Consider the following 11,773-nt stretch of genomic DNA (forward strand, 5'->3'; position numbering starts at 1 on the left):
AAGGTAAATCCGTAACCTTATTGTTAAGCGCTTAAATTGCGAAGCTAGTCCTATCCTTGTCAAGGAAATATGAACTTCATCATTGACATGGCAAGGCAAGGTCATTCCATTATTGTTGAAGAACGACTGTAAACTTGTTCAATTCCAATCACCCATTTTTTTTATTCTGCCCTATATCTGTGATCAATGGCATTGATCTCTGCTACTAGACGAAATGCGCACCTCGCCACCAGTACTCCTATGTACGACTTTCTCGTACCATGTTTATTCCGCCCCCCAAGAATCATTCCCCGATGCATGAGTACAAGTCGAACACTCAACAACGCGAAAAACAATGGCGTACACAATGATCCATATCCAAATTCTTCGCACATACCGAGATCGGCATCTGAAGCATTGTCCCGTCCAGCTCCCCGCAGCAAACCGTTAACCCAAGCCCAAAGAGATTTCCTTGCCAGCGCTGTTCGTACTCTCCCTGTCTCTCCATATAGACCACTGTCTTTTCTAACAAAATTATAGCTTCGAGTAAATCAAGCAGGTGAACTAGCAGCAACCCTGATTTACACAGCGCAAACACCTGTCGTTGTCGCCTCACATCCACATCTTCGGCCACTCATGAAGCACATGTACGATCAGGAAGCTGGTCATTTCTCAACCTTTAATTCTCTTATTGCAAAGCACCGAGTGAGACCAACTGCTATGTATCCTGTCTGGACAATAGCCGCTTCGGCTTTAGGTTGGGGAACTGCAATCATGGGCAGAGAAGCCGCTATGGCTTGCACAGAAGCTGTGGAAACGGAGATTGGGACACATTATAACGATCAAGTAAAATGGTTGCTAGGTATGGCAGAGCAGATGGAAGCCTCTGGTGAGCAACTGGGAGATGATATCAAAGGCTTGATCTCGACGATTCGGCGCATAAGAGATGAAGAACTGGAGCATTTGGATCACGCCGTGGAGAACGATGCCAAAAAGGCTGTCCCGCACGAACTCTTAACGAGCTTTATCAGAGCTGGTTGTCGCGGCGCGATATGGGTCAGTGAAAGAGTTTAAATTTATGCAATGATGCCATAATACATCTTGAAAGCAACGCTTCGCTCGTATGCAAATATACAGAAGCCATGTCCATGCCCGCCCTGATTGCACCAATTGTTACAAATATACAAATCCGAATCCATCCTGCTATATCTTAGTCGCTAAAAAGCATGTCAGTATTTCATGGGCCTATATGACGACATGGTGAGACTTACTAGATTTGAAGTGGGGCAACCTGGTCTACCTGGTAAAGCCAGTTTGAATTCAACTCTTCTTTGATGAGCCAGTCATAGGGGAAGAAGACGAGATTTCCTTGGACTAGGCTAAGAAGCTCTTCGACATCGTTCTGGGTCAGTAGATCATCGCTAGCAGAGAAGCTCGACGAGAAGCCACGTCGACTACCCTTTGTTGTTCCACGGCGGCGTCTCTTGAAAGAACCTTGGTTGTTGGAGGAATTTCCAGCGGGACTTGCAGTTTTTTCGGATGAAGAAAACGTGGTCTTTCGAGGCGCTGGTTGAGAACTCTGCTCTGCTGTAGGAACGAGGAACGTGGCATCGAGGGACGGGAAAGTTTCATCGCCTGCTGGCTGAATCGGAGAAGGCGCTTCATCTGAGCGTCTATTGCTCGCGGTTTTTTCGTCTATGCCGTCAAGTTGTCCGCTGGTTTGAGGTTCACGAGCCCCAGTAGTATCGATCCGATCGATGTTCCTCTTCGTCGCATCTTCAGCCCATTCGGCAACAGTACCTAATGGGTGTTTATCTTGCCCATGCGATGTGATCTTTTCGGTCACGCTGTTCAATCCTTGGGAAATCTTTTCTGGCCCTGTTCCTACAGCAGCAGCACCAGGCGGCCCACTCTTTCCTGGCGCTTCTTGCCCCTCACGCTCTGAACTTTTTACGCCGCCCTGCGCTTGTGAAAACCTCTCTGCATAAGCAACAAATTCTGTGTATTCGTGCCAATTGGTTACCTCGCTGTCGGGATTGCAGCGAAACACTCGCCTGAAGATCTTGGTATTATTGTCTGCAATCTGTCTCCAAGTGTCTTCGAAGAAAGAGTCGTTGAGAGGATCTCGCATGCAATCCTTGTCCAATGGTGCAACTTTGATATCAGCTGTAAGGGGATTGAATGCCTTTGGGGCAGGATTTCCAGTGTGATCCAAGTGGACAGGAGGTCCACCGATATCGGTGTCGTCAATAATTGGGAGGGAAGGAAGCTGTGACAGCTGTGGCAGGCCCAACTGCTCTGTCGTCTTCCTCGGTAGGGTCGGCATAGGGGGAATGCTTTCGTTACCTGCGAAGTTGTCATTGCTCTCATGACGATGACCCACGGACGGTCGAACGTGGTCCTTCCTTGGATGGTTCAGGGTGCCTTTGCCTTCTGCAGCAAAATCGGTAACTAGGACTTCACGGCCTCCATCAACGAGAACAGAGTCTCTTCCAAGCACAGCACCGCTTTTCTCGGCTGCCTTCCATCGGTCTGGGCCTTCACCATCGACTTCTGCAGCATGTTGAGCATTGCCCGTGACTCTTTTGTCGCTGGTTACGGATTTGAACTTGTCGGGCATCAAGTTGGGGTTGTCTTCTTCCTCCCAATCAACATCGTGGTTAAAGCTTCGTAAGCGCTCAGCATTGGCAATTCGAGTTGCCTGGTCCGATGACACTGTCTGGCCCTCGCGGTATGAAAGTTGCTCCGTTCCTTTCGGACCCTCTTCATTGTAAATCCCGTTCATTTTTGCTTCGTACTCTTCCTCTTCACGATCCAACTCCGCTCTCCGTTCTTCTTCCATCACCTCGTCAACATCGAGGCCCAGGTGCTCTCGCATGAGTCTCATACGCAAGGTATGAGCGAAACGGCCAACGAGATAAGGTTCTCCATCCATGGTGGACCAGAGCATATCTGTATCTCGTACTACCGCGGCGCATTCAGAATCTCTATTGCCTACCATAGAGCGCTCGTTTATGTTGGCAGACCCAATCAATGCCACTCTGTCATCTACAATAATGCACTTGGCATGAATGTATAGTTGTTCCGTCACGAGCATCTTCCTGGGCCCTATCCTACCCCAAGTTCGAAGACTGTAGAATTGGACGTATTCTTCAGGGTCGATACCTTGGCTCCTCAACCGACCGAATATGGACCCCTCGCCACGGCAGATGCTGCGAAATTGGCATTGCATAATCAAACGAACACTTGTACCTTCAGGCTCGTCCACGGTATTTTGGAATCCAGGCATGAGAGGAATCAGAACAACACAGCGCCAGCTCTCGTTGTTTTGAAATGCTCGCACGGCACGTTCAACAATCGCGTCCCCGATCTTATTCGCAATTTTGACGTTCATTGTTTCACAGCTAGTAATGAAGAACTGATTCTCGATATAGACAAAGTGTTCTGACTCTTCGATCATTTTGCAGTATGCGTTCATGATGCTGTGTTCGGTGTCGGTAAGTCCAAGTGACCAATCTGAAGCAGAGCGTAGAATCTGTACTTCGCACGTCCCGGTCAGGCCAAGTGCTTCAAGGTCAGCGGCATTATAGTCGGGGGGAGGTAAGAGAAATGGCGTTGGTCTTGTTGGTTTCCGTCCTCGAAGTACGTAATTCCATCTTTGAACAAAGTGTCGAGTTAGATCTCGTGCCGGCTGTCCTACGACTTGCATCGAGATATCGTGCCAGGGCATTCTAGGCGTCTTGGACCGATCGTACATTTCTGCGTATGGCTCATTTAGCTGATAGAAATCTTGGACTCGAGGATTGGAATAATCTTTGCCAGGCCATAGTTGACAGTGATCCGCATCCTTGGGTAGGTCAGATTGTTCAAAGCCAGTAGGTTTATCGTCCACCACAGAATGCTGAGGGGTATCCCAACGACCGAAGCAAAGATCAATGCCACCAACAAACGCGACTGTGTGGTCAACAATGCAGATTTTTTCATGGTGAGCGAAGAAGAACTGGTTCTTTTTGAACTGATTTGGTGATCGCTGCACAAAGATATTCGGGTGAAGGTCCAGCATAGAGAATTTCGTAAATTCCGAGTCGATCGGTATTGCGGCCTCCACGTTCCTGTAGACAATAATGAATATCTTGACCCCTTCCCTGGCCTTCTTCTGAAGGAGTCTATCGAGTCGCCATTTTTGACTAATAGCCGCAGGTCTTCTCATGTAAAGCTGAGGGCTAAGCCACCAGTCGTGGATGTAGATCACGTCTTTGGCCATGTTGATAGCACGAGAGACATTCCACATATAATCTCGGCCATCAACCAGCCACTGAGCATAGACTCCGGTTCTGATAGGTGCAAAGCTTCCAAACCGATTTTCCTTGGCCCATAGTGTATTGTTCAACATGAATCCGATGGACTCCTCAAACTGGCGTAATTGACGCTCGTTTTTGGCCAAGAGCTTGATCTTCCGTTCTGAGTTCTGCAACTTCAGACTATGATGTTGCGGGTGTTTAGCTGATGTCTTGGCCGTTGCTACAAGCTCTTTCCCGCCGACATCCTTTAGCTTACGACGCTTCTGTCTTATCTCAAATTTTGGATCAACGAGATACACGTCGTAGATGTGCATATTTTCTGGAGAATCTACACAAACAATATAACTGTGCCTGACCAGAAACCATTTGGGAGAATGCCTGGAAAACACATTCTTGGGTGTGAGCAATCTCCTGACGTCTAGACCTTTTGCAGATTGGATAATTAAATAACCCTCTTTGCCATGGTAGCTACCTTCAGCAGCAAGTCGGACCCCAAGCGCAGACAGCTCCAGGAATCGACAAAGTCTATTGCTGTCTGCTCTAAAGATAAGCCATCGTATCATCTCCTGTAAGTATTGCTCGAGTCTTCTCCGTTGTCTCTCATTGTAGGCACGAGTCTGCTGTGCGGGCTGGTTTGCTCCAACAATGACGCCTGAACCCGCTTCATGGGTTACGGCGCTTGATTTTCTGCGTGTTGCGCCTAGTGAAGGACGGCGCTTCTTCTTCTTGCGGTCATTTTCGCTATGCGTGGCTTCGCCGACGGTGTCATCGACTCGAACGTTGTCAGCCTCGTCTTCCTCGCTCTCACCAAGTCCACGAACGCCTCTGAAATAAGGGAATGCAGACTTAGGGAAGCGAGGTTGCTTCGGTCGCGAGTCCACGTCACTCCTAAGCTGAATGTACTTGTCGCTACTGCCCTGGAGCTTATATCGTAAATGCAGATTCGCAAAATCTCGTAGTGACCTGTGGATGACCCATTTCATCCGATTCAAGCCACTACCGTACTCCAGCTCAATTCTAAATACAAGATGGCGTTCGGTATCGGTAGATTCCTCGACGCTAGATTTACTGTCAGTTACATGTAGCTTGAGCTGTTCGAGCAGGACGGGAATGCGTTTGTTGCCGTGCTCATCTCTCTGGATCATACTGGCTAACATGAGTGCTGCTGGAGCCCCGGCTCGTAGTTCAGCCATCAACTCTGCTGATTTGAGATAGTCGACTCTGTGCTCTTCTTTCCGCTGCCCCAAGAGCTTGAGACCGTGCTTCAGCATGCGCCATCTTTGAGCTCCAAAGGTAGTGGCCCGCTCAGCACCTAGGAAAGGACGTCGAGGAGCTTGGCCTTCTCCTTCACTTTGACCACCTCCAAGCCCCGTGATCCGTCTGAAGTTACTCGGCCGCCTTGATGCTGGTGCACCATCGACTTCAGGGCCCTGCTCGCTACTTGCATGATTTAGACCCCTAGCACCAGATATCCATGAACTTCCGCGTCTCCAAGCACTCCTGTTGTTCAATTGATCTCTACCTTCGCCCTCTGACAAGTGACCTCTTTGTTCCAGTGATCCGTCTGTGGCCCGTCTGCCAAGGAATGGAATAACACGACTGCTGCCGCTTGGAGAATCTGCATATCCCATACCTCGAGTTCTGGGAGTATTCGGGGCAGTTTGGCTCCCACTCCCACTTTCTTGAGGCCGCCGGAACCTTTGCTTTCGTCTAGCCCGCAGACCATCAGTTGGGATCTCTTCATCCGCAGTCTCTTCTGCATCGGCATCCTCATCGCTTCCCTCCTCAGTCAAAGTCCGGGGAAGCCTAGTAGACCTTTCGGCTGTTGGAGTGACGGGTGCAGTATGAGAGCCTTCGTCAATCGAGTTGGCGGTGTTGCTCTGGCTCCTAATATGACCTTGCAGACTCCCTGAAGATGCTAGAGCCTTCAGTTTGGACATGAGAGACGGGCCACGGCGTTCTCGCGTCTCTGCATCCTCCCACGAATCTTGCCTATTATGCGCAAAGTCTGTCCCAGTGTTTGACCGCGCAAATTGAACGCTCCTTCGTCCAGGAGGAGTGGTTGTACCTGTGACATTCGAGCTCCCTTCTGGGCCCCAGACCTGCTTGAGTGCAGATTGGCGTTGCGGAGCACTGTTCGCTGTGGTCGACCCATTAGGTGTGTTCATACTGTAATCTTCGTGGGGGCTTCCACCATTGAGATAATCTGCTGCCTCGCTATTGTGACCCTTTGTATGCCCATTTGCGGAAGAGGAAGCATGATCCAAGTCTTGGGGTACCTGGGATGACTTCTCAGAGCTCACCTCAGTTCGCAAGCCTGACTGTCGAACTGCTGCCAATCCATTTCCGCTCCCGTTTGACATACCAGGAGAATCCGAGCGTGGACTGCGCGTCGTGGGAGAAATCGACTCTTCATTGTGCTGAACCATCTTCGACGGGCTTTCCGGGGACGTTGTCGGTTGTTATGCGTCGAGGCTACAAGATCGTCCTCCAACCGGGACTGTGACCCTTTCCAGTCCTATCTCTGTCTACAGAATATCGTCTGTCGTGTTCATGGCGGATGGACGTCGTCTCAGATACTGTAACCGGTGTCGAGGTCTGTTGGTGGAATGATTGAGGCCAAAGGGAGCAGGCAGAGGTGTGAAGTGTTATGGGATGGATGGATGTCTCACGGTATGGCAGACAATGGTGAGCCAGGTATCAGGTTGTTCACGGTGCAATTGGCATAAAGCGAAAGTCGAGTCGGTGAAGAGAGGAGGGTCAGTCAGTCGTGTTTCTAAACATTTAATTTCGCGACTGGGATTGGCACTGCTGGCGATGACGTTCTGCGGCTTTGCTCCACACCTCTTCCTCGTGCAAGTGCGCACTAGCTTGTAATATCTCTGTAGGTAACTGAGAGCAACTGCAAAGAAGACGCTCTACAACGATTCATTTTCAAGAGCATAGGTAATTTGTGGTTACAGAATTCAGTCCAAAGACGCAACACCATAATCACTGCATTATGGCGACCCCTAACCCTCTCCAAGATAGCCCTTCGAGTCCGTCCTCGGTGTCCGTCAAGACTATACACATTGGGGGTATCCTGACAGACATCTATGGGTTGGGAGAGTTGCCGCCATCCTGTAGATCCGTCTCGTGTATCTGGCTGCTCCATCCCCGTCTTCAAACAAAAGAGACCATGGCCAACGTTGCCTCCAGTTGCATAAATGATTGGAATCATCGGGCGTCATCTGATAGCATAGGTCTCATTGCCGTTGCATTTGACCAGAGGAATCACGGTAGTCGATGTGTAAAGCCTCTGGCGAATGAGGCGTGGCGTGGCGGAAACGTTTTCCATTCTCAAGACATGTGGAGGTACCCATTGTCCCAGGTCTACACAAATTCGCCCAAGTTAACTGTCAAAGCATCATCACGGGTACTGCTCAAGACACCACCCTACTCATCGATCATATTGGTGCGTACATTTTGAACGGTCCAAATGATCCTCTTCTAGAGCAGCATTTTGTGCTGGGCATCTCCTTAGGTACGCATCCTAATAAACCATACCTGGGATCCAGAGACTGAATCAAGTTATATTCAGGTGGCCATGCTGCATGGCAGGTGGGTCTTCCTCCTTTTCCATCTTGTATCACGAGGTCTGATGAGATCAAAGGTAATTTTCAACGAGCCAAGAGTTACTGCTGCTGTTGTGATCATCGGCTGCCCAGATTATATGCGTAAGTTGCTTCTGATACTCTCCCACATTTTCTTCCGTATATGTACAGTACTCTCCTCTGCTTTGTCTCGCTTTGTAACTCCTCCAGGATCTGGAGGACAATTATAATCTCCTGATAGTATGTTATTGATGATCTGATTGTGTGCCATTTCGGTAGCAAATGTATCGAGGATTAGGTACACTAATTACCTGAGCCACGAGCGTGGACTTCATATCAAGCTACATCTTCGAATGAAAGGTGCCTCAATACGATCATAAATTCTCTATCTTCTGATGCAGTCACCATCTATGCTTCTTTATTTATGTGGGGTGGTTAACTTCGTGTCCCCCTTCCTTGTATGCGTTGCTCCGAAAACAATTCTATTTATTCTCCTCATGACCGCTGTCTTGGTCTAACTTCTGCAGGTATGATGAGCGACCGAGCCAGACTTTCAAAGCTCAAGACTTATACATCGACTGGTGGCATCGATTTCTTTGGCAGTACCGATTTCCCGAAAGCACTCATTTCGAGTTGTGAGAATGGGGACCCTAAAGCAATGCTGTTTGGTGCCGCAGATATCAAGGGTAACATTTCAGACAAGGAACAGAATCGCGTAAAGGCACTTCTTGATGCAACACTCAAAGGGAAGCATATACTTGTCTGTTCGGGAGGCGACGACAAACTGGTCCCGTACCATTGTTCGGAACCTTTCTTGACGTTTCTCAAGCAAGCAACGAGTGGCTGGTACAAGGATGGTGATGTATACATTGAAGACAACGTCTATAGCGGAGTTGGGCACGCATATAGCAAGGGCATGGTTGAAGACACCACGAGGTTTGTGAGCAACCTCCTGGCATCATCTCGTAAACCAGCACCAAAGATATAGATCAATATGAGAATACTGGCAACCACTCTATGGTACTTCTCCCATTTCCCAGGGCTGCCTTCCTTCAATCAGAACTTCTTCAGTGACCTTTATGGCCCCTCTTTGGGCATCCATGTGCTCAAACTCGACTACCTTGCTTCTGACACCGCTCTCCAGTCTCTCTTCATCACTCTCGAACCAAACCTGACTTGCGCTCCAGGGATTCCTTCCCACTCTCTTCGCTCTCAGCACCATAGCTACGCCTGAGAGATCCTTCTCCCATTCTCTAAATCCTCTTTCCATCTCACCACCCACCACGCTCCTAGTTCTCGCTTCATCGTAGTCCCTACTTCCTTGTCTCATATAACTAGGATCAATACCAACGAACACCACGCTCTCCTTCGGGTATCTTAAAGCCCTTACATGTAGATCCAGAAACCTCCTCCTCTTAAACTCGTGACTAACAATGGAGACTTTCAACGGCCATCTCTTGGTCCTTTTCCAAAACACCAATAAACCGAAGATCAAATTTCCAAAGCTATCCAAAGCCTGTTCTTCTAGTATCACTCTCTTCCGTTCTTCTCCGTCCTTGTGAAGAATATCCCAAAAGTCATTGTCTTCGCACAGATCGAGGTAGGACTTTGCTTCAGATTTATCTGTCTCTCGTCTAGTTTTTGATCCCGACAAAACAAGTAAAGATTCTGGATCCAAAGTTAGGAGACTCAAGGCCGCTCTGATATGCTCGATAAACGTGGGGGTTTCGCCAAGCTGAAAAGGGGCGAGAAGCCATTCCTGTTCGTTCAAGCCACGTGTTGGCCCACCAGTGTAGATTGCATGGCAGCATACAAGTATGAGATGCTTTGGTGCAGATGTCGACATATTGTCGTGAGGAGTTTGGCGCCGTGGATCAAATCGTGGAGTGATACAACGCAGTTATCAGGTGTGTGGTGTGGACGTGCCAGCTTCGGCTCGGGCCGTCTCAGACACCGAGTTAGAGATGGCCCACTAATTGGTCAATTGATACTTGACTCGCTCTGTCTTTGTTGAATGTTCTATGCTCTCACGATATTTCATGGTATATCAATCATTTTCTACCCTCTACACGAAGTTTACTCGACATATGCGATCAAAGTCTGTAATGCAAGGATAATTTCGACCATGCATTCTGTCGTAAGATCACAATTCATAACCATCGAAGAAACGCCGAAAGGCCAGAATAACTTATGCACATTGTTTCTACTTCTAACGTAGTGTTCTTGCACTTCACAGGTAACACTAACTAATAATGTGAAAAGGGAAGAAATCAACCCACTTAACCCGACTTCACCTATGAAACCCATGACAACCCAATAGCAAAATGATCAGGATTTCCAGATAACAAGTTATGATCAATGATAGCAACAGGAAGGTACGGTCCAGGTTCCACGAAACTCTGTAGCCCTGGACCATGACACTGGGTTGTTGCTTAATATCCACCTCAATATCCCGTTGACTGTTGGACATTGCCGAATTGTGATCATTATTGAGGTGCAACTCTACCACCACTGTGACTTCTTCGCTCGTGGAGAATGAGAAGGCGTCTAGTAAAGGAGCACGTCTCCAAGTTCGTAGATTCATACCACGAAAACCATCTAATATGACTCGAAGAGTGTGAAGGTGAGAAAAACGTGAATCGTTCTCTCCAGCGGCGAAATTCCTGTCCGATTTTGATACGCGAGAACACCAAAATCTCTTCCACTAACTCTAGTATTATATGCCACTACACACTCTAATTTTCAATCAAACTTGAGCTTCTACTTATTAAAAAGCTATTCTATCTTTTCATTAAAAAACATTGTACATAAAATCAATTCGTTATGCGCAATACTTACATATTACCAAATCTGAGCACTGTCGCAAAATCGGCCACGAATTTTGCGGTTCAAGCTTAGCGACTGCGTCTCGGGTCTCTACTGCTTCCGTAGGAAACCATGCCCCAACTCCTGAATATCCTCGCTTCTCCAGATTTGCATAATCGCCAGTTGGAGAAAGTCTCGACAATGACGACCCCTTCCGAATCGATTGCGGTGCTCTTCGTCTGCTTGGGAAACATATGCCGCTCTACTATGGCTGAAGGGTATGTTTTTGTTCAGTGTTAAGGACGGTTTTATATTGACTTTGTCTCAAGGATTTTCCGTTCAATGGCTTCAAAACCGCCGTACAATGTTTTGATAAGCTCAGTGGATAGCTGTGGGACAGGGGCGTATCATACTGGCAGTAGCCCGGACTCAAGAACTATGTCTACACTCGAGGATAACGGCATCACTGATTATAGCCATGCGGCTCGAAAGGTATGCAGTCACGGGAAATTCCCTTCCAGAAATACAGTACTACCTACCCTCGGTTCCCTTGTCTAGCTCTTCAGTATCTTAGATCTCAGACCAGCACGACGTCTTCAGCACATGATCATGGATCTGGTTGAGTACCACGTGTAGCGGCCAAGCAGAGGAGTCGCGGAGAGCAGTAGGTATGGAGACTGACGAGATGTAAAGGTCCACACCTCCGATTTCCAAAAGTTTGACTACATCTTTGCTATGGATCGAGATAACCTTCGTAAAGTGCCAATGCCCCCAGAGAAATGAACAGCATTGACAGGTGATTTAGGAGACCTCCAGAGACTTCAACAACGAGCTGATGGAAAGGCAAAAGTCATGCTATTCGGAGAGTTTGGTGGGAAGAAGAGAGCAGAGGAAGTCGAAGATCCTTATTATGGTGGCCGAGATGGGTTCGAGGTGGCGTATGAGCAAATCGTGAGGTTCTCCAAGAACTTCTTGAAGGAGACTTTTGAAGTAGGACCTAAAGTGGAACAATCTTCACATTTCTTCTAGCCAGGCATCTCGCTCTGGTAGCACGAGCAACGGTCGCTATGTTTCACGAGTCTCTCGGCTCAAAAC

General features: G+C 48.2%; 6 protein-coding genes across 6 annotated transcripts; 3 read left to right on the top strand and 3 right to left on the bottom strand.

Moving 5' to 3' along the window:
* Positions 1–297: 297 nt before the first annotated feature.
* LY89DRAFT_653218 (demethoxyubiquinone hydroxylase) lies at positions 298–1,053 on the top strand (the record flags this gene model as incomplete). The annotated part of the gene is made up of 2 exons (XM_018212239.1): positions 298–462; positions 520–1,053. The coding sequence occupies 2 exons, from the start codon at positions 298–300 to the stop codon at positions 1,051–1,053; spliced, it is 699 nt and encodes a 232-aa protein (XP_018066157.1).
* Positions 1,029–7,062, bottom strand: LY89DRAFT_785988 (phospholipase-like protein D1). The gene is made up of 2 exons (XM_018222944.1): positions 1,251–7,062; positions 1,029–1,196 (listed from the first exon to the last, which is right to left on the bottom strand). The coding sequence occupies exons 1-2, from the start codon at positions 6,707–6,709 to the stop codon at positions 1,190–1,192; spliced, it is 5,466 nt and encodes a 1,821-aa protein (XP_018066158.1). The 5' UTR covers positions 6,710–7,062; the 3' UTR covers positions 1,029–1,189.
* Positions 7,063–7,281: 219 nt separating this feature from the next.
* On the top strand, positions 7,282–8,861 carry LY89DRAFT_699853 (uncharacterized protein; the record flags this gene model as incomplete). The annotated part of the gene is made up of 5 exons (XM_018217087.1): positions 7,282–7,634; positions 7,685–7,803; positions 7,861–7,880; positions 7,933–7,996; positions 8,401–8,861. 5 exons carry the CDS (start codon positions 7,282–7,284, stop codon positions 8,859–8,861), a joined length of 1,017 nt encoding a protein of 338 aa, XP_018066159.1.
* LY89DRAFT_653228 (uncharacterized protein) lies at positions 8,457–9,838 on the bottom strand. Its single transcript, XM_018212240.1, has one exon. It carries the CDS (start codon positions 9,717–9,719, stop codon positions 8,889–8,891), a length of 831 nt encoding a protein of 276 aa, XP_018066160.1. The 5' UTR covers positions 9,720–9,838; the 3' UTR covers positions 8,457–8,888.
* A 142-nt stretch (positions 9,839–9,980) lies between these two features.
* On the bottom strand, positions 9,981–10,541 carry LY89DRAFT_688307 (uncharacterized protein; the record flags this gene model as incomplete). The annotated part of the gene is made up of 1 exon (XM_018215681.1): positions 9,981–10,541. A coding segment is annotated over exon 1 (176 nt), but the record flags the coding sequence as incomplete, so codon positions are not given.
* A 338-nt stretch (positions 10,542–10,879) lies between these two features.
* On the top strand, positions 10,880–11,707 carry LY89DRAFT_593479 (LMWPc-domain-containing protein; the record flags this gene model as incomplete). Its single annotated transcript, XM_018209752.1, has 4 exons — positions 10,880–10,956; positions 11,008–11,170; positions 11,372–11,432; positions 11,484–11,707. The coding sequence occupies 4 exons, from the start codon at positions 10,880–10,882 to the stop codon at positions 11,705–11,707; spliced, it is 525 nt and encodes a 174-aa protein (XP_018066162.1).
* Positions 11,708–11,773: the final 66 nt, after the last annotated feature.

The sequence above is a fragment of the Mollisia scopiformis genome, assembly GCF_001500285.1.
Source record: "Mollisia scopiformis unplaced genomic scaffold LY89scaffold_22, whole genome shotgun sequence".
Classification (NCBI taxonomy): Eukaryota; Fungi; Ascomycota; class Leotiomycetes; order Helotiales; family Mollisiaceae; genus Mollisia; species Mollisia scopiformis.